Source organism: Panicum hallii, chromosome 7 (assembly GCF_002211085.1).
Source record: "Panicum hallii strain FIL2 chromosome 7, PHallii_v3.1, whole genome shotgun sequence".
NCBI lineage: Eukaryota > Viridiplantae > Streptophyta > Magnoliopsida > Poales > Poaceae > Panicum > Panicum hallii.
This window is the reverse complement of record NC_038048.1, coordinates 40,344,438-40,366,455: the sequence shown is the minus strand read 5'-3', so window position 1 is coordinate 40,366,455 and position 22,018 is coordinate 40,344,438. Positions and strand designations below refer to the sequence as shown.

The following is a 22,018-nucleotide window of genomic DNA, read 5'->3' as shown; positions in this document are numbered from 1 at the left end:
TGCTTTCACTAAAAAAAATTGGTATTGGATATCTTGGACCTTATTACACACTTCCCTACTGATAGCCCCGTTTCATTAGAAAAAAATCACCAATAAGGAAGAATGCCCTACCAATCAGAAGATTTGTTCAGATACGAAGAACTCCTGCACATGCAGCCTAAAAGGTTTGTCATGTGATATTTTTAATTTGTTTTTTAATTTTTTTGGTATTAGCTGACTAACAGTATGCCTACTTTTATCACAGAATGTGCAGCCTCCGCACCCGGTGTTGATCACACCCCCTGCCCCTGTTGAACACCCGTATGCAAATGGCCCTCCTAAACGCAATCACGTACATTGTAAGTAGGAATTTTTTTCCCAACATCTCCTTTTTGTGTTTATAACTTTATCTTTTTTTCAGCAGCCTTTTTTTTGTTTTTCCAAATATTTTTTGTAACCTGTTCCACACCGACACACATAGGGTTTATTGGCTGGCGCAGATCCTCAATGTCCCAATGATGCTTCCTTGCTGACATTGTTAATGATAATTTCGTTCAATCTTCTTCTAAAACGCCCTCCAACTTGAGTTCTGGGATGGTATGCGCAATATTTTTTGATAGTTCTACTTTCCTTTTTTTTAAATGTTTTGTTTTATTTTTTGCAACTGAGTTAGTTCTAGTTTGCCTTTTTTCAAGGTCAATCAAGCTCAAGTGATAAAGTAATACACAAGTTGACTAAGGAAAGTTGGTTATATCTATCTCTCTTTTAATCATTTTTGGCTTCTTTCCTTTTTAACCTTTATTTTCTACAACAACGACCATCATAACATATATGTTACAGATCATGGCCTTTTTCTTTCCGGTTCGCAAAAGTCAAGACTTTGTTTTCCCTACATCCAGTTATCCATCTAACCATAAGATCATGGAGTTTTTCTTTCCAATTTTGCTCTTTTTTGGTTTATTCTTTTAATAGTTCAGTTCAGTTTGGGTTATCTTTACATTTTTTGTCACTTTTTTGGGGGACTTATTTTTTATTTTTTTAATGCGTCTCTCCCAGGTGTTGCTGAGCTTCTTTTCTAGAAAAGCAAGTCTAAAATGGGTTCATGTAAAAATTTATTCTCAGACAACAATATAATTCGCGCAAGATAGCCTCTCGCTGATTTATCTAATGTTCATTTGGTTAGCCCACGATCAAAGTCAAAGCATTCTCATACCTCCAATGCTAAAGATGAACGTAAAGATGTTATAATGTTGGATGATGAAGGCGATTTTGTGCCTGACTCTATCTCTCCTTATCCATGTTCAACATATGCAAAATTTTGCACCCAGAAGGTATTATACACTACATCTTTTATCTAAATCCATTTTTTCTTTTTTACTTTTCTTTTTCTGCCCCTTTTTCATGGGTTTTCACTGTGATGTATAATACATGACTTTTTGTATTTGTAGCACTAACTATTTTGTATTTTAAAAAAATAGGAGCATCTTAGCTCAGAGAATGGTTCCCAAGACATGGCTGAATCTGTATGTGTTGTATCTCTTTTTCTTTTTTACCCCCTATATATTTTTAAATTTTTTGTACATATTATTCATTTCTTTGGTCACTTTTTCAATTTTTTTCCTGCATTCTTCAGGAAACTACCCAAAAAGTTACTCTTGTATTATCCAAGAAGCACAGATTCGCACCCAACAATCGCTCCATGATTTTTAGTCCAGACACACTAACACAAAGGTAGATGTATATGAAAGCAGTTATAGTATTTCCCTTCAGAATTTATAGTTGTTGTGACATATAGTTACAGTATTTTGGTTACAGTATTTTTAGTGACTTGGCATTGTAAATTTACTGTTTTGGCACTGTAAAATTATTTTATCTAACTATTTTTTTCTTTTTTTTCTTTTTTTATGCAAGGGATCACCTGAGGTTCAATTTGTTGGACAAAAATCACTTTCATAGAATGTTAGTGAAATGACAAAGAAATCTGATGAACTATACAACAAGAAACTTAATATCAGTGACTTTTCTGCTTCTAAAAAAATTGGCTCTCTTATCCCTGGTGCTTTTGGATATCACCCATCTTTCCTATCTTCAGCTGATGGATCCAAGAGCCCGTACAAGGCTCGAGAATTCTTGACTGGTGGGAAATTACCACTTCATGGACCTAGGAGGGCAGTGTTCCCACGCCCTTAGTTTCGTGGTGATTATGTTGTTCCAAAGAACAAGATTTCTGAATGTCAATCTGAAATAAAAAATTATAATGCTATTTGTCATTTGGCTGATTCCCAATATAGCAAGTAAGAATATTTTCTTGCTTTTCATCATTATTATACTTTTTTCCACTCTCAGTTTTCTTTATTTTTGGCGGAGCCCCTAATATGGTTCATAATATATTATTTTCTTTTGGTAGTGAGGATGCTATTAGCATTGAAAAAGTTTGCTGCACATTCTAGTCTCTTGGAGAGTCTTTGAAGCCAGATGGTTTTGTAAATTCATTTGTTATCTCTGCTTTCTGCTATAGTCTATTTATCAAGCCAAATGGCCATCCAGACAAATCTAAATGCCACTTCTTCTTCTCAAATATTGTTGTAAGTATAATTTATTTTTTTCTACTTTATTTCGTTAACTATCTTCCCTCCCCCCTCCCCCCCCCAACCAAGTTTCTTATGATGCTTTTGTCTAAATGTCTTTTAATCTCTCTCTTTTGCTGTCTTTTAAGGAAAATTTACTAAAGAATTCAGACGAATCAAACACTAAAATTTTATCTTGTACTTTTAAAAGATCAAATGGGCTCAGGCCCCTAAATTTGTCCAACAATGTAAATTTTTTGAACCATTGATCTATAACCCATTTTCTACATTTCAATATTACCGATTCATATATTTTACATTACATATATCATCTCAAACTTTTTGTATTTTCTTTGTAGTTGTATTTCCCAACCTTATTCAACGAGCACTGGTTCCTTTTTGTTGTTGATATCAAAGACAGCAAGTTTGTTTTTCTGGACCCTTTTCATCACAAAGATCATGAGTATCAAAAGTTTGTCAGAGATAGATTGGTTAGTTTCATTTTCAAATTTTACATATATTTTTTGTCTATTTTTTATATGTGTACCATCTCAAATCCATTTTTATTGTTTCTGTAGATTCCATCTTTCCTGTTCCACTGGGGCAGGTATATTCATGTTGATATAAACTTTGATGGATATGACTTGTTGTACCCAGACGTACCCAACCAACCCTCCAATAATAGGTTAGTTTTACCTTTTCAAGGATAAAATATCTTTTGAAATGACTATTTTTGCAAATCTACACTATGTCTTTTTCTTCCATTTGGTGCAGCGTTGACTCTGGAATCTACACCATGATGTTTCTTGAGCATTGGAAATCTCCGAGGATGGTACTGCATAATATTTTCGATTCCAAAGATATCAACAACATTAGAATCAAAATGGCAAATGATCTAGTGTTTCTTCCCGGAAACTGTGGAATGAAGCACTGGGTTCTTGAATGTGACATCTAAGGTATTAGTGATTTTTACCTCTTCTCTTAGACTTCCTAGGCTGATAGTCATTTTTAATTATCCCCCCCTCATGTATTTGTTTCTGTTTTCTTTTCTTTTTTGCAAGAGAACCTGCCTTTTCCCCCCACCATTTTGCTCTGCTGATCATTCCTCAAAAGACTCTACAATACATAGAACGTAGGCTGCAAATATATAAATAGTTTCTTTGGATATCTTGTCCATAGACCTTGTCGGTACATACAGATAGGGGTACCTCCTGCTAGGGTGTCCAGGCCCTGGGACTTCTCATAATCCACGCTCCCCCTCGCCTCTGGGCCACGTGGCATACGGCCTCCGGGCCTGACTGCTGGGACCACGGTCTCCGGACCCTCCCCGTGCTCCGTGAGGTCCGGGGCCTTTGCACACCCACGTGGGCGGGAGAGCTCTCGGGTAATCCCTGCGGACCCGGCCTCCCCTGGGAGGTCCGGGGCCGCCACGTGTGATGGCCAGACCATCACAGGTCAGCCCGCTCCGGCCGGCCACGGGGGCCCCGGACCCCTCTTTCCCCCGGGAAGGGGTCCGGAGCCGCCATGTGCTGCCCGGCGGGAGGAGCGGGGCTGACCCCGCCGCGTGCCTGCGGCCGGAGGCCCCTTACGGGTCGCCTCTCCACCTACCAGCATTCAATGCGGTAGGTGAGCTGGGCGCGCCAAGGTCAAAAGGTGCGGCCTGCCACTGGCACACGGGGCAGGTAAGCTGACACCACGGTAAGCCCGCCTGATCTGAAAGCGGCGCGTCGTATCACCGCGCACAGTGCGCGGACTGTGTGCAGTCCCGTCACGGCGCTGCGCGTGTGACGATGGTCTGTAATAGGCGTGCTAAGGCTTGCGATGTAACAGTGCGCATGGCACGAGTCAGCGCTGGCTCGCCCCCTGACTGGAGGTTCGATCCCAACAGTGACAGCACGGCTTCACTGTTGGGCAACGCTGACACCGAACACTGTACAAGACAAGGCTGTACACGGCCGTATCCCGACTATGGATACGCACATCAACTCCCCGATCGAGAGGACTACAGAGAGGAGCTCGAGGAGATGACCTCCATATCTCTCGTAGAACAAGCTCCTGTTGGCCGGACCCACATGTCGGGGTCCCGCTCAGTGTAAGCATCCCCCTTGGACTATAAAAGGGAGAATGCACTCGCTAGAACACGGGATCACAAACACTCACGCTAGACGTTCTAAGTTCCAGGCTGCATAAGCACAAGCTGTATGCTAAGCTTCATCCAGTCTTCAAGCAAAACAACACCAAAGTGGACGTAGGGTGTTACGCTTCGGCGGCCCGAACCACTCTAAATCTCTGTGGCCTTCCAGCGTTCATCTGTTCGCCGATCGAGCACTCCTAAGTCTCTTCCAAACCCATCCTTAACTAGGATTAGGCGGGTGCATTCCGCCACCCGGCTGGAGAATTCCTCCGACATTTGGCGCGCCAGGTAGGGGACTTAGGTTTGGTTTGCGTTTGGTCGACCACCGTGACCTTGATGGCGCAGGAAAATGGTCACCATGACCTCCTGATCGGTGAAGAAGTGGCGTCAACAGCGCCACGCGCCTCGCGCCATCCCGCCTCCAGGGTGGCTCCGCGTGCTGCTCCACCACGCGCAGCGGAGCGGGACTCCGTGGCCCAATCGGTGCTCCCACCGAGCGGGCCCCTCATGGCAGCCAGGGAGTTGCTCCGCAACCCCCCTGGAGAGGCGGCGTCGCCAGACGCGCACAGACAATGGCGTGACGACGTCGACCGCCTCCTCTACCTGGCACAGGCTTCCCCAGGCTCAGCGGGGAGATCTGTGTCCAGGCAGCGCCGTCGTCAAGGCGGCGCATCCGGTTCTGTGCACTCACCATCAGTGAGGAGTGCACGGACTGAGGACCTCCGGGCAGAGCTCAACCGCAGGCATGCGGGAGAGGATGCTAGGATCTCCATCGAGCGAGCATGCAACCGACGGCTCAACATTGAGGGTCGGGACCTTGCGCCCGAGCTCGATGCGGCTGTGGCCAGGCCGCAAGGACTAGCCCAGGCGCCGGTTTCGGGCGTGGGCTGCGCAGCGCTCGCAGGCCACCTCCGAGCAGTCGCCTGGCCGTCCAAGTTTCGGCCTCACCTGCCGGAAAAATATGACGGGACTTCCAACCCGTCGGAGTTCCTGCAGGTCTACATCACCGCCATCACGGCGGCTGGGGGTAACGAAGCCGTTATGGCAAGTTACTTTCATGTAGCCTTGACCGGGCCGGCCCGGACCTGGCTCATGAACCTTACCCCGGGATCCATCCACTCCTGGGGAGAACTCTGCGCACAGTTCACTGCGAACTTCGCCAGTGCGTATCAGCAGCATGGCGTGGAGGTGGCCTCCACGCCGTGAGGCAACAACCCGGGGAAACCCTCCGGGCCTTCATCTCCCGCTTCACTAAGGTACGTGGAACCATCCCACGTATCTCCGATGCATCTATTATCACGGCTTTCCGACAGGGGGTCCGAGACGAGAAGATGCTAGAGAAGCTGGCGACCCACCAGGTGGAAGCCGTCACCACCCTGTTCGCTCTGGCGGACAAGTGCGCCCGAGCTGCAGAAGGCCGTGCGTGGCACTCTGCAACTCAGGTAGGACCCGCTCAAACGAGTGGGCCCAGTGTCGCTGCCCCTGGCAGCGGCAAGAAGAAGAACAAGAAGAACCGTGGCTTCGACAAGTCGCGGGTCGGGGCTCCGGCCGTTGCGGCTGCAACGACCGGGGGCCAGAACTCCCACGGCAAGCGCCCACGACAGCAGCGCACCGACCCCGGGTCGTGCCCTGTTCATCCTGGGGCTCGCCACAGCGCCGCTGAGTGCCGCGAGATCCAGAAGCTCGCGGAACGCCTCAGCAAGAGGCGTGACCAAGCCTCCAAGGAAGGCTCCTCCCCTCCGCGGCGGTCCGGTAAGGAGAAAGACTCTGATGCCGACGCAGCTGCGACTGAGAGGGAGTTGGGGTATCAAACCCCCAATAAAGACCTCAAGGGACTGTTCCAGCAGTCCGATTCCGAGTCCGGCGGGGATGAGCGCCGCAAAAAGCTGTATGTTATGTACGGTGGCAGTTCGGAGCTCGTCTCCAGACGGGACGTGAAGGCCCTTCGCCGGGAGGTCCTCTCGGTGAAACCAGGGGTGCCGAGGGCGGCGCCCCACCAGCGGTGGAAGGGCATCACCATCTCCTTTGGGCCATCCGACTGCCCAGAGAACATGGCGGGTGCAGGGGTGCTGCCGCTCATCACGGCACCCACCATCGCCAATGTACGCCTTCACCATGTGCTGATTGACGGAGGCGCCGGCCTCAACGTCATCAGCTATGCGGCGTTCAAGCACCTGCAGATCCCGGAGTCCAAGCTGGCTCCATCACGCCCATTCTCAGGAGTGGGCCCCGATCCCGTGTACCCGGTAGGGACCATCACCTTACCGGTTACATTCGGGACGGAGGACAATTTCCGTACCGAGAACGTGCAGTTCGAGGTCGCGGAAGTTAACCTCCCCTTCAACGCTATCATCGGCAGACCGGCCCTGTACCGGTTCATGGCCGTTGCCCACTACGGGTACCTGGTCCTAAAGATGCCCTCTCCGGCGGGCGTCCTCACCGTCCAAAGCGATCGGGCCGCTGCTGTTGTAGCGGTCGAAAAGCTCCATGCGCTGGCTACGGGGCTTGCCCCTGCAGCTGGCACCCAGGGGTCCGACCCCTCGACCTCACGAGCCAAGGCCCTGGCCAAAGCACCGAAGGTCCGTCCGTCTGACACGGACGATCTACCCGTGAAGACCGTCCAGGTCGGAGCGGAGACCTCCCAGACCACCCGCATCGGTGGTAACCTGGGAGAGAAATAGGAAAGCGCGCTCATCGCCTTCCTCCGGGCAAATGTTGACGTGTTCGCTTGGGAACCGTCACAGATGCCCGGGATCCCTAGGGAGGTGATTGAGCATCATCTGAGGATCCACCCTGACGCCAGGCCGGTCCGGCAGAAGCCACGCAAGCAGTCCATCGAGCGGCAAAACTTCATCCGTGAAGAGGTCCGCAAGCTGCTGCAGGCTGGCTTCATCGAGGAGGTCTACCATCCTGTATGGTTGGCCAACCCGGTTGTAGTCCCAAAGGCCAACGGGAAGCTTCGGATGTGCATCGACTACACCAATCTTAACAAGGCATGTCCAAAAGACCCTTATCCACTCCCGCGTATAGATCAGATTGTGGACTCCACCTCCGGGTGTGATTTGCTGTCCTTCATAGATGCCTATTCTGGTTTCCATCAAATCAAGATGGCTAGTGATGATAGGAAGCATACAGCTTTTGTAACAGTGGATGGTCTTTATTGTTATATAGTGATGCCTTATGGGTTGCTTAATGCTCTACCCACCTTTGCTCGAGCGATGAACATCACTCTAGGTGATTTGGTTAGAGATATAGTCGAGGTGTATGTTGATGACATCGTTGTCAAGACTAGAGAGTCGAATTCCCTCTTAGAAAACTTAGCTCAAGTCTTCGACAAGTTACGGGCGACTTCCACCAAGCTTAACCCCGAGAAGTGCGTCTTCGGCGTATCGGCGGGAAGGCTCCTTGGTTTCCTGGTCTCCCACCGGGGAATCGAGGCCAACCCGGATAAGGTCCGGGCGATCGAGACGATGAGGCCTCCTACACGCCTCAAAGATGTACAGAGGTTGGCGGGGTCCCTTGCAGCCCTCAGCCGTTTCATTTCGAGGCTGGCGGAGAGGGCGCTTCCCTTCTTCAAGTTGATGAGGGGGTCCGGCCCGTTTGTATGGACTGAAGAGGCACAACGTGCCTTCCAAGAGATGAAGCAGTACCTTACCTCCTTACCGGTCCTGGTCGCTCCGGACCCAGGTGAGACGCTGTTTCTTTATCTTGCAGCAACAACCGAAGTGATCAGCATGGTGCTGGTCACCGAGAGGTCCGAGTTTCTCTCGCAGGGGGCCCCTGTGGACCCCCCTGCGGGAGAAGGAGGTCTGGCCTCCTACACTCCAGCTCAGGCTCTGCAGATGATTCCTCCCTCTTGGCCCTTTGCGGTGTGGGGGTTGGATATCTTGGGACCTTTCCCTAGGGCCGTTGGCGGGTACCGGTACCTCTATGTTGCCATTGACAAATTCACTAAGTGGCCGGAGGCAACCCCAGTGGTCAATATCACCAAGGTGTCAGCAACTGCTTTTCTCAGGACAATTGTGTGCCGGTTCGGGGTCCCGAACCGCGTCATCACAGACAATGGGACCCAGTTCACGAGCCAGTACTTCCAGGAGTACTGTGAGGATATGGGCATTAGGCTCTGTTTCGCCTCAGTGGCGCACCCCAGAAGTAATGGCCAGGTTGAGCGGGCCAACGCTGAGATCCTCAGAGGGCTCAAGATCCGGACCTACTGTGACCTTGAGAAGCATGGCGCAAGGTGGATTGAAGAACTCCCAAGTGTGTTATGGGGAAACCGGACCACACCTAGCCGGGCAACAGGGGAAACCCCTTTCTTCTTGGTTTACGGGGCCGAGGCGTGCCTTCCCCCGGAGATCACCATGGGCTCTCTGCGAGTCCGGTCTTTTGATGAGGAAATGCAGGAACAGGAGCGTCGCCAGGATGTGGACCTCGTTGACGAACGCAGATGGCGAGCAGCAGTCCGAAACGCACGGTACAACCAAGCGCTCCGGCGCTACCACCAACGGTTTGTGCGTTACAGGGAGCTCCGGGTCGGGGACCTAGTCCTAAGGCGGATCCTGAACCGAGAGAGTATGCACAAACTCTCCCCCAGCTGGGAGGGGCCCTTCAAGGTTACAAAGGTGTGCCGTCCCGGATCTGTTCGTTTGGCTGCGGAGGATGGAATGCAACTACCCAATCCGTGGAACATTGAACACCTCCGTAAGTTTTATCCCTAGGACCCGATTGAGGAAGAATTTTTCCCTTGTAATTGGTAGCATTAACGTGCGGACCAGGGCGGTGGAGGTCCGCCCTCGTAAACCCGGCCCCTGGCGTACATCGCACAACTCTTCTGTACCAATTCATTAAGGGAAAGTTTGTTCTCGAATGTGTCCTTGAAGTCTATACAAGTCTACATCTTTTCGCTTCTTGATTACGCTAACCCCTCACATGTTTTCCGCGTCTGTGTCATGGCGGCTTCTTAAATTGCGTGGCTCCGTCCCAGCCCCGGACCTCTGTCTCAAAGGAAAAAAGGAACCGGACCCCTGTTAACTGGCTCCAGGGAAACGCGCTCGCCCTTTGCTAGGGTCCAGGGCTGTGTAGCCGCTTAGCCTGGTTCCGCACCCTAAACCTACACGCCCTGCCCTCCTAGGGTAAGCGCCGTTGCACCTTGAACCATGTACCAGGGGACCGGGACCCCTTTTAGCCCTTAAACATGGGTCCTAGAGCTCTGACTCGCTTCGCAACTTAAGAGGCCTCTGCTGGCCAGACCGAGAACCTGTGGGGATGTCTACTAAACGCCGATCGTAAGTTATGTGCAGGACCTCGGTTCTATGGCAGCTAGTCCCGACTTATCGCGACTACCTCCCAGGGGGCCAGGGGACCTCGGTGTACTCGAAAACAGCTAAGTTTTTCAAAAAAGTAGACGCACGAAATGTTTAAATGCATCACTGATAATATGTACAGCATTACGAAGTCATTTTACAATAACAAAAATTATATTACAAAAGAAATAACAAAAAGATACTAGCACTACTGCTCTGGTGGTCCGGAGGCGCTTCCGCTCTTTGCAGGTTCGGGACGTCGCCGGAGGCGGGCCGCGACCAGGTCCACTGCCTCCTGGACTCCTTCCCGCGTAGCGGCTACCGTTGCCTGGAGGGGCCCGACCAGGACGGGAGTCAGCTGGACGGCAGGATCATGGCTCCGGAAGCTGGTGAGGATGTACTCCGCCATCGCCCGGGCAACTGCTCGTCCTTCTGCCTCCAGGAGCTCCTGTAGGCCGGCCTCCGCATCTTGTAGCCGCCTGGCGGTGGAGTCCAGCAGCTGGAGTGCGGCGCCGTAAGGTGAAGGGGCCTCCGGCACCCAGATGGGGTTGGCCCCGAGCGCCTCTAGCAGAGGGTTCACTGTGCCAACCCATCTTGTCAATCGGTTGGCGCCGACGTGCTGCTCTGCCAGGAGCCCCTCCACCTTGGCCTCCCTCTCCTGGAGCGCTGCCTCGCGCTCCTGGAGCCTCTGGTACCCGGCTGCCAGCTCCTTCTTTACGGCCTCTTCCCGCTTCTGGAGCTCCTGCAGCCGGGCCACCTCCTCTGCCTCTCGGGCGGCCAGCTCTTCTTCTTTCTTCGCTGCCGCCACCACCTGTTCTGCAAGGGAGGCCTGTTCCGCCTCGGCCGTTGTAAACGCCTCCCTCGCCGCCTCCGCCAGCTCCCGGGCGGCCCGCTCCCTGGCCGTCGCCGCCTCCTTCAGCCTCTCCGCGACGATTTGCGCCTCGAGGGCCTCTTTTTCCCGCCGGTTGGCTGCTTTCTCCCGCTCGAGCGCTGCTGCCTCTCGATAGCGCGCCTGCTCCAGCTCCTCCCGCAGGAGCTCGCGTCCCTGTGCGAGCTTGGCGCGCTCTTCGGCGTAGCGGGCGGATACAGTGTTGATGCGGTCCCCCAGGCGGACCTCCCAGTCGGAGAGCCGCTGGCGCTCCACCTCCAGCTTCTCCCACTCCCGTCGCATGCCAGCCTCTAGCTCCAGTTGAGCTTGTTGGCATTTGGCTATGAGCCGGGGGAGTGGGACCTCCGCTGTGCTCGGGAGGAGAGGCCTCCCCAGCACCACCTCCGGTTCCTCCTCCTCCGCTGGTGGGGCGGCGCTACTGGCGACTTCGGCGGCCTCCGGAGCCGCAGCCTCTGCTGCCTCTGGAGCCGCCACCTTCGCTGCCTCCGGTGCCGCCGTCGCCGCTGCCTCTGGCCTAGCAGCCTCCGCCGTAGCAGCGACTCCCTCAGCTGCCGGTTCGGCTGGGGAAGGCCCGACCTCGGCGCCCGGCGCTGTGGCCGGGGCATCTGCCGTCGCAGTGGGCCTGATCGCCTCCTCCTGGGGGGCGGCTTCTGGACATGGCAGCATGGTAGCCTCCAGCTCCGGACCACTGGGACCGGAGGCTTCAGGGGCTGCTCCTGGCGGAGGCCCTGCTGGGGCCGTTGCCGAGGACTCCGGCGCTGGCTGGGGGCCGGGTCCCCCAGTTGGAGCATCTGAAGGTTGCGGCCTGCCGTACCACCTGTTTGGTTAAGCACCAGAAGCTGAGGAAGAAAATGAAAAACCTTGATAAGACCACTTACGGGAAGTCGTACCACTCCCATCTGCCCCGGGCGGCCGGGGGACCTTCCTCCCTGCCGAGGACCCTGGCGGCGGCGTTGGGGACGGAGGTCCGTTCTCGGGCGGCGGTGGTGGTGTCGCTGGGCGCGGCCCTGACGGTGGTGGCGGTGGAGTCTGTCGTCCCGGTGGAGGCCGGTGCTGTGGGAGAGGAGGAACAGCACCGCTCTGCTCCTCCACTCCCGTGGTTTTCTGGCGCTTGGGCGCCGGCTCCCCCACCAAGGAGCCGTCGCCTCGCTGGAGCCTCCGGAACTTGCTCCCTTCGGCTTGGCTGCGCCGCTCGGGTGCCGCCCCTGAGCCTCGCCGCTCCTTTGGGCCGGGGCAGCACCCGCACAGTCTTTCTGCCGGTGCTCTGGCACCGGCGCTTTCTCTTTTCCCTTCCCGCCGGGGGCCGGACCTCTGGGTCCCGGCTCCCCGGCACCTCCGCTGGGGCGTTGCTGGCGGTCCGGTGTGGTGCCAGGGATCTGGAGCCCGCGGTTGGGGTCCCCCCCCAGTTGCCGGACCGCCAGGCCGCCCTCGTCCAGGGTCGGCATCGACGCCAGGACCGTTGACCGCAGAGCCTGGTCCTCGCACAGGGCCTTCACCCCGCTCGGGAGGACCAGGGACTCTGGAACGAACGCCTCGCCGGTCATCGCCCGGATCGCCGCCTCCAGCTCCGCCCGGGTGAAGTCGCCGCCGGGCCCCCGCGCGATCCTGCAGCAGTCGTTTAGCCCCGTGTACACGTAGGCCATCCGGGACCGATGCTGCAGGGGGGCGATTCGTCGCTTCAGGAAGTCGCCCAGCACCATCATAGAAGTCAGGCCGCTCCTTGCCAGCTTCTTGATCCGGTTCAGGACTGGGTCGAGCTCTGCCGGAATTGACGGCCTGGCCTTCCAGGTGCTCCGGTCGCTCTGGGGGCCCCCTTCCTGCAGTTCTAGGCGGTCGTGGGGGTCCGTCACCGCAATGACCCAGCCTTCACGCCAGTCCTCCCACTTGGAGCTGGAGAAGGCGGCGATGTAGGCGCCCGACATCCCGTGCCGGAGTTGGAAGTAGTAAGCGCCGATCTCGCCGCGCTTCTTCCCGGTCCCGACCAGGGAGTAGAAGTGCTTGAAGATGGTGGTGCAGGGGCGCACCCCCACGAACATCTCCATGAAATGGGCGAAGACCGCCGCGAGGAGAACGGAGTGGGGGGTGAGATGATGAAGTTGGAGGCCGAACTCCTCCAGGAGCAGGAGGAAGAAGGAGGAGATCGGAAGAACCAACCCGCACATAATGTACGAGTTGAAGAGGACGAACTCCCCCGCGGCAAGCTCGCGGAGGGGGACCTCGCCGGCCTGGACCTTCCCGACATTCGCCGGCGCAGTCCACCCTAGAAGGCGTCGCACCGCGTCCAGCTGATCCTGGGTCTGGAAGCGGCACGGGAAAGGAAGTGAAGCCATGGAAATTGTTGGGGTGGATCGCGAAGGAGCAAGGTAGAGAGAGGTGCCGGGCGCAAGGAAGCTGATCGCGGAAAAGGATGCGGAGACGAAGGGGCGCTACGGCGTCTGTTGTTGGCGAGAGCGAAAAGGTAGCCGTTCCCTTCGGCGCATACCTTTTATGCAAAAGACTGCTCCTCCCTTTGTGTCCCGCGGCGACCGAGGGGAAGCCGAGCGGTCGCCAGCGCCGCCTTCCCCTACCCTCACACTCAATGACCGGTGGGCTCGGGTCCACCAGTCATTGGCGTGGGCGCTGGAGGATCGTGGGAAGGGCGGAATCTGAACCGCCCGAGCCGCGCGGCGGGTTCGAATGAGACAAAAATCTGAACCGTCTGACGCGCCCGATGCGCGCGGAGGATGGGTCCCTCGGGGTTCCCGCTACGGGCGAAAGGACATCCGTGCCCTCGCCTGGCAGGAACGAGCTGTACACCCGGCGCGATGTTGGGATTTGGCCCCACCTGCGGGTTCATCCCTCTCCCGAGGTGGGCCCGGGGGCCTCTGTCGGTACATACAGATAGGGGTACCTCCTGCTAGGGTGTCCAGGCCCTGGGACTTCTCATAATCCACGCTCCCCCTCGCCTCTGGGCCACGTGGCATACGGCCTCCGGGCCTGACTGCTGGGACCACGGTCTCCGGACCCTCCCCGTGCTCCGTGAGGTCCGGGGCCTTTGCACACCCACGTGGGCGGGAGAGCTCTCGGGTAATCCCTGCGGACCCGGCCTCCCCTGGGAGGTCCGGGGCCGCCACGTGTGATGGCCAGACCATCACAGGTCAGCCCGCTCCGGCCGGCCACGGGGGCCCCGGACCCCTCTTTCCCCCGGGAAGGGGTCCGGAGCCGCCATGTGCTGCCCGGCGGGAGGAGCGGGGCTGACCCCGCCGCGTGCCTGCGGCCGGAGGCCCCTTACGGGTCGCCTCTCCACCTACCAGCATTCAATGCGGTAGGTGAGCTGGGCGCGCCAAGGTCAAAAGGTGCGGCCTGCCACTGGCACACGGGGCAGGTAAGCTGACACCACGGTAAGCCCGCCTGATCTGAAAGCGGCGCGTCGTATCACCGCGCACAGTGCGCGGACTGTGTGCAGTCCCGTCATGGCGCTGCGCGTGTGACGATGGTCTGTAATAGGCGTGCTAAGGCTTGCGATGTAACAGTGCGCATGGCACGAGTCAGCGCTGGCTCGCCCCCTGACTGGAGGTTCGATCCCAACAGTGACAGCACGGCTTCACTGTTGGGCAACGCTGACACCGAACACTGTACAAGACAAGGCTGTACACGGCCGTATCCCGACTATGGATACGCACATCAACTCCCCGATCGAGAGGACTACAGAGAGGAGCTCGAGGAGATGACCTCCATATCTCTCGTAGAACAAGCTCCTGTTGGCCGGACCCACATGTCGGGGTCCCGCTCAGTGTAAGCATCCCCCTTGGACTATAAAAGGGAGAATGCACTCGCTAGAACACGGGATCACAAACACTCACGCTAGACGTTCTAAGTTCCAGGCTGCATAAGCACAAGCTGTATGCTAAGCTTCATCCAGTCTTCAAGCAAAACAACACCAAAGTGGACGTAGGGTGTTACGCTTCGGCGGCCCGAACCACTCTAAATCTCTGTGGCCTTCCAGCGTTCATCTGTTCGCCGATCGAGCACTCCTAAGTCTCTTCCAAACCCATCCTTAACTAGGATTAGGCGGGTGCATTCCGCCACCCGGCTGGAGAATTCCTCCGACAGACCTGTTTTTCCATTACAAATATATGAATTAGTTTAATAGGATAGAATAAATGGATGAACCATTTTGCACTCATCGCAGACAAAAACATGTCACTGTGCTAATGGCTTTCTGCCTATTACAATTTTAATATGGGATCCTCCTTTTTTCTGCCCAATATGTCTCTCTATGTGTTGAAAGTAGCCCCCAATTTCTAGCATTTTGATTTTGCTTAAGGTTAGTTTTTAGCATCTTGATTTTTCTTTCTCCTTTTTTAACTTTCTTCTTCAGACCTGCATTCAAATTTCATTTTTTTTTCAAAAGTTAATTTTTGATGATTTTGGCTGTGGGGTACAGTTTTATTTTAAAAAATGTATTTTAATAATTTTTCATCCCAGAAATGAACTTACTCAATGGATTTCTCTTCCTTGCTTTTTTCTTCTCCTCCCTGATCATCTTCTTCCTAATTTCTTCTACCAGCGGCTTCAAACTAGTTGGTAAGGCTGGCCGCCCCTTGGGTTTTACCCTATCTGGGTCATTAAGTTCTGCAAGTGTGTGCATATATGTATTTTGCACCCCCCTCAGCATCAGCATTAGCCACCCCTGATTGTGCATTGGTTGGAGGATCTAGGATAAGCTCCAGGTTTGCTTCTATTTTGAAGAATTCATCAAGCAGGTATTCCATCGCTTCCTCTTTCTTCGCACTTTTAGAAGTTAGAATCGCTACTTCCTTGATAGCACATTGTGTCTCATAAGCTCATGAGTTTTTGGCACTACATCTTGCAGCGGCATCTTTAGTTTCCTATCTTTCTTCCTCCACCTATCTATTATATTTTTTTCTGTTATCTCATTTATTTCTTCTTCAACTAAAACTTTCAGGATATGTGAACAGAGCGTACCATCCTTGTTGAACTTCCCGCATATGCAGCTGAACTCTTCTCTTCCCTTTGTCAGGTCAGTCGTCACGATATACTTTCTCAGCTTGTATGGTTTGTAGATTTGGTTTGTTTTCTACCACACTTCAAAATATTTCTGTGGCTCTATCTCTTTGTATTTCAGCCTCTCAGTTAGCTGTAGTTGGAACTAAAATTTCTTAAAAAAATTTCTGTTGTATAGCTCTATTGCTTGTCGTTCTATATTGTAGCCATAAAGCAATTCTTTGGGTCTTTTCTCATTGCTTTGATTGTCTTCTGTCTCCTCTTTAATGTTCAAGATATCAATAAGCTGTTGGTACTCTTTCAAGAAACAAATCACACTGTATGTAGGACCTACATTTTCTTTTACCCTTGCATTCACCCCCTCGCTTCTGCCCGTGCTTTGTATGAATGGGAAAAAGTCATCCTTAAAGTATATAGGTATAAACCATTTTCTGTTCTCCCACATCTTGCTGAAATACTTGTTATTCTGTAGATCATGATCCTTTATCATTTTCTTCCAAAGGAATTCAAATTCTTCTTTTGTTAATGATACGTTGACTACATCTTCAAATTGCTCTCGCAGCCCCTTTTTGCTTGCAAAGCATCTCCCATTCTTATTGTAGCATTTGTATTTGATATGGAAAAAGCAGTTTCTGTGCCCTGTATTTGGTAGAACTTGTGCAATAGCTACTTTCATAGCCTTATCTTGATCAGTAACAATTGATTTTGGGTGTTTTCCTCCCATAGAATCTAGAAATGTTTCAAATATCCAGATGAATGACTCTGTCATCTCATCAGATACAAACGCACATATAAAGCTGCATGTATGCCCGTGCCCTGTTATCCTAACAAATGGTGCAAGAGGTAGGTTATATGTGCTTGTCATATATGTTGTGTCAAAACTAACACAATCGCTGTATTCTGCATAATATCTTAGTGAAGCTCCTTCTCTCCAGAAAATATTTCTGACTTTTATATTTTCATCTACATCAAATTTGTAGTAGAATGTGGGATCTTCAATTTTTTTCTATCATGTCTTTGCCATTTATCTCTCTATTTATCTTGCTCCTAAAGTTTGCCACATCCTTGGTCTTATATGGCAGCGCAGGTATCCCTCCTCTGAGATATGATAATATCGCTATCATCTTCCTTGTAGGAATGTTGTTGTCATTCAGTATTCTGATTAGTGCTTTCTCCATATCCGTCATATATTTCTTGCCACTGAAAAGTTGATTTCTGTTCCCAAGGCTGAGCTCGTGGTTGTGATCTAGATCAAGTCTAACAATCTTCCACACCCCTCAATCTTCTTTGACTACCATTACCACAGGACAATTTGTCTTCACCTGCACATTAGTTTTTCTTTTTGGCCTTTGCTCCTGATATCTTCTCCCTCAAGTATGGGTGGCTCATCCTCTTGTGGTTTCTTCAGACTATTTTCCCTGCCATGCCTGATGAACTTCATTTCAACTTTGACAACTTCTCCATTTCTCTTCCTACTGGTTGTTCTAGTATTATGTGTTGTGACTACCTCAAATCCAGCAAGAAACCCATAGAAGCAGAAGAAATGGTGAGCGTTGTCTTTGTCATTGAACTCCATCCCTATTTGGGAAGTGTATTTACTTGAACAATCTGTATCTGTATTGTTCCCCTCACTCGCTGCCTTTTGTTCTCCTTCTATAAAATCTTCAATTTCTTCTTCAGTTAGGAGCTGGCTCCCATTGGCTATATCTTCACCAATATTATCTTCATTGGTAGCTGCCACCCCTTCTGTGTTGTGCTCACTCACATCATCCGCAAAATTTACCTGTTGTATGTGCATGTTTTTAAAAATATCTTCTCTCCAGTTGCAAGCATCATGTTCATCACCATCTCCCCCCGTGTAGTTGATTATTATATTCTGTTCATTTACCATAAGCATTTTTGTATACTACTTTTTTTGGTATAAGATGATTCCTAAAATAGTAGACAAAAGTAAACGTGTACCTCCTCACTCTGGATTTCCTGCGCAACCTCATCCCCTTGTAAATTTGAATTGCTCAGAGAGGATGCAACATCCTCATATACCCCCACCTGCAAAGGTAGCATTTGTATTTTTGGAGCACCCTGTGTTTTGCAGATGTAAGTATTAAGATTTTTATGTCATCTTGTGTTATATTTTTTTTATGGAAACCTTCCTTTTTTTTCTAAACACACACACTGACCTCATCATTTATATTCGGCATAATCCTTTGGTTTGTCTCATCATGAGTTGGTAAGGTGTACTTTGATAGCTCTAGCTGCTCATCCGCTTTTTGGTTTCTTTCACTGTATATGACTAAATTCCGAGGATCTTGAATGCTGAATCATTGTCTCCTGCATTAAATAAAGAAACAACATATCAAAACAAGCTTTATTTTTCTTGCGCTTTATATCAATGGTTTTAATTTTTTTTACCTCAAACCCACATTGTCCAGTAAGGATGTCCATGTATGATGCTGCCCCGTGTGTGTCATGCATTGGAGCTTGTTCAGTTTCTTGTGAATTTCTTATCTGCTCAAACAATAGCCCTGTGTATGACACCTGCAAATCAATTTTTTTAGAAAATGCTAATAACAAAAGTTGTAGCATTCAACATCATAGTTCTTTTCCGGGGGGGGGGGGGGCAAACCTATGGAGTTGCTATTATTGAATTTAGATATTCATTAAAGTCTTGTACTACATCTTAATTTTGACCAAGGTATCCCTGTCCCCATCATATTTTATAGTACGACAGTTCATGATCTTTGTTTAGGATCGAGCAAGCGGGCACACCTTGATTGCTTTTTGCCGTGGTATCCATCTGCAACTGTCAGATTTTTTATTGTAAGTTCTGTTATACAATACTTAAAACACCTTATTTTTTTCATATAAGGTCATTTACAGATTACTTATTTCTACTTTTTACAATCTGACATTTATTGTAAGTTTTGGTTTCTAGCGGTGTAACTTTGAGATACCTTATAAAAATATTACTTCATGTTAATTTTTCTAGACACATTTCATATCTTTTTAACTTTGTTCCTAATATAGAAACTTACCAGAAGTTGGAAGTTGTTTTATGTATTATCTATGGTAGAGTAGTTTATCTAAATCATATATAGTGGCATAAGCATGTGCAATCTGTTTTTCGCATAATCAAAACAACACTTTGTGTTTTTTTCTGCTCCTTTTTTTAATGCATCTGTGGTATTAACAACTAGGTGTGAGGGTGGGGGAAGGGGGGAGAATGCACCTGTAATATTTATTGTTCTTGCATCATGGATCTCCACTACAATGAACATGGATAGAAATCAGCACAAAATAAAAACAATATTACATTTGTTTTACTGTGTAATTTAACTATTTTTACAGTCACATGACTACTGTAAATAGCAGTACATAAACCTATAACTGGGGTACATATCACCTGTAATCTGGTTCTGATTGTTCTGGTTATTTAAACATCAATGTTTGCCTTTGCTTTCTAGCAAAAGAGGATTAACTTTTCTATGCTTTTTGTTTGGTCTGATGCAAATACTAGTAAGATGATGCAGCAAGATCTTTAGGGTATGTTCTGGGGGTGGGGAGAGGAAGCAACAAGTAAACAATTCTCTTTTTTATTTTTGTTTACCTGAGATGTTTCTAGATGCCCCTCTTCTTCCACACCCTCTTGTTAATTCTTTGCTTTGTCCCTTTTCTTGGTCGCCGTCTTCTATCTTCGTGGCTTTTTTTGCCGAGCAGAAGCTGGCCAATTAGGGGAGAGAGGGCGTTCTTTTTTTTCCGTTAGGATCTGTCCTGATCCTGACCTTCTTGGGAGCCAAGTTTTCATTTTTTTTCTGTTATTTTTCCATCCCTAGCTTTTTTTAACCTCCATTTTCAATTTTTGCTGAATATTGGCCCATCACCCCTCCCACGCACACACACACGAGCCCCCATCTGTTTGTGGTCCAATTTTTTGGGTAATACAATATCAACTGGGATTTTATAATACTAAATATTTTTCTGCTATTTTTTTATTTTTCTAGCGTTAATATGTGATGCCAATAAAAATATATTTTAGGTGTTAAGTGATCCAATTTTAATATGTGGTAAAAATATGCCAGTTCTGTTTTTGTTGTATATAAATTATTTAGATTATTTTTTTGCACCGTCTGATCAAAATTTGACGCACCCAAATCCGTGTGTTGTCCTCTACCACAACACTCGATTTTTAATATGCAAGTGCTCAAGTGTTTTGACAGAAACAAATGCACGTGCGCTCAGATCCCATAAAATACTCAGATTCCATGTACACACACCCTTCTTTTATGAACACTCTGCAAATATCCTTGCCAAAGTTATAAAAAAAATAGCACATTCTTCTATCGAACTCGTTCAAAATTATTATTCAAGCTAAAAGGCAACGGCACAAAGTTATAGGCCAGAAAAAAAATGACTGATCAGATCAACTATAACTGAGGAACCACATCTCCAGATTCAGGTAGGAAGATCCTCCATGCTCCAGAGCAGCTTTGGCTTTGGTCTTAAGCTCCTGAGCCTTCCTCCTCCTTTCCTCCGCATGGACGCCTCCGCCCATCAGCTTATCCAACGCCGTCTTCACCTGTTCTGACCCTACCTCAGCCTTCACCTCGCCGTCGCCGCCTTTGCCGCTGGTCAGCAGACCCACCGTGGGCTTCGTCACGCCGACGGACACGCCGACACCAAGCATGTCGACGACGAGCTTCTCGTTCAGGAACTGCTCCGCTGAGAGCGGCCAGGTAGCCATGGGCACGCCCGCGGCGATGCTCTGCAGCGTCGAGCCCCAGCCGCAGTGCGTCACGAAGCCGCCGACTGCGGGGTGCTCCAGCCTCCAGGATGGCAACCTGCGGCGCCCACCCGCGAACGGCGAGGCACTGGCTGTCCGCGACGCCATCCGCGTCGGTGTTACGTTGCAACCACTCCTTGACGCCGCCTGGCAGCGAGTCTACGCCCTTGATGACCCAGAGGACAGGCCATGGGCACGACACGAGCGTTCGGGCGAGCTGCATCAGCTGCGCCGGGGGCAAGCGCCCAGCGCTGCCGAAGCTAACGTAGAGCACACTCTTGGCTTTCTTGGCGTCCAGCCAGGCCATGCACCGCCTGGATTCGACCGAGTCAGCCTGTAAGTCGAGCAGGCTAGGTGCGCCGAGCAGAGAGACGGGGCCGACGGCGAGCACCGTCTTGCCCGTGGCCGCGGCGAGACGCGCGGCCGAGCCGTGGTCCAGCTCTTTGAAGCTGTTCACGACAATGCCGTCCGTGGCCATCTCGAACTCCCGAGTCTCTCGACGGCGGCCATCAGGAATGGTGCACGACGGAAGGAACTGCACCGGTAGCTGCCTCATCGCGAGCTTGCACTCGTAAGGCGGCAGGACCGGAATGTGGATGCGGTCGTCCATCGACGCCGCAGCAGACTCGTGCGGCCTGTAGGTGTGCAGGTACTCGCAGCACAGCAAGGCGAACGCGCTGAATCCGTGGAAGACAAAGCAGGGCACGCTAAGGTCACGAGCCACGCCGTGTGCCCACTTGTTGCATACTCCGGCGACGATGCAACTCGGCCGGCGCGGCGCCATGAGTCGGCAGTGTTGCGCCACGGCCTCGCCGAACCGCGTGGCGGCGTCAAAGAAGTTTGGGACGAGGTCGGAAGATAGGAGATGATCCATCCTCTCGCAGCCATCAGGCAACCCGGACTCAGAGGCTGGGAATGGGGGATGATCGTGACAGTGACGCCGGCGGAGCCTCGGGAGGCACGGTTCACGCGGCCCTTGACGAGCTGCACGCTAGCGGGCGTGGTGATGATGGTGACCGGTGCGCCGTGCGCGGCGAGGAGGCAGCCGACGTCGACGATGGGGGTGATGTGGCTGGTGGCTGGCCATGGGATGACCACGAAGTTAGGCTTCCATATCAGGGCGGCCTCCATTTTGTATGGGTTCCGTTTTGCTTCAAGCAAGGGCTTCTAATTTGTAGTGTGGTGGCTGGTGGGTTTATTATTGCAACTTAGCAACATGCTCGGTCGCTTGTTGAGTGGAGCTATTTAATTTGCACTGGTCAATAGTTCTCGGAAAAGCTTGCAGCTGCAGCAGCCAGCAACAGCCGCTGCAGTCAAGCTGTTCCTTCACGGTGTAAAATCGACCCTGCCAATCACGAT

The 22,018-nt window shown here is 51.2% G+C and overlaps 1 protein-coding gene and 1 pseudogene across 1 annotated transcript; one reads left to right on the top strand and one right to left on the bottom strand.

The window, feature by feature from the left end:
- The first annotated feature begins 1,490 nt into the window (after positions 1-1,490).
- On the top strand, positions 1,491-18,668 carry LOC112900789. The gene is made up of 8 exons (XM_025969588.1): positions 1,491-1,502; positions 2,430-2,564; positions 2,906-3,037; positions 3,125-3,231; positions 3,321-3,502; positions 15,422-15,617; positions 15,821-15,895; positions 18,629-18,668. The coding sequence occupies exons 1-5, from the start codon at positions 1,491-1,493 to the stop codon at positions 3,499-3,501; spliced, it is 567 nt and encodes a 188-aa protein (XP_025825373.1). The 3' UTR covers position 3,502; positions 15,422-15,617; positions 15,821-15,895; positions 18,629-18,668.
- A 1,631-nt stretch (positions 18,669-20,299) lies between these two features.
- On the bottom strand, positions 20,300-21,790 carry LOC112900788 (annotated as a pseudogene).
- Positions 21,791-22,018: the final 228 nt, after the last annotated feature.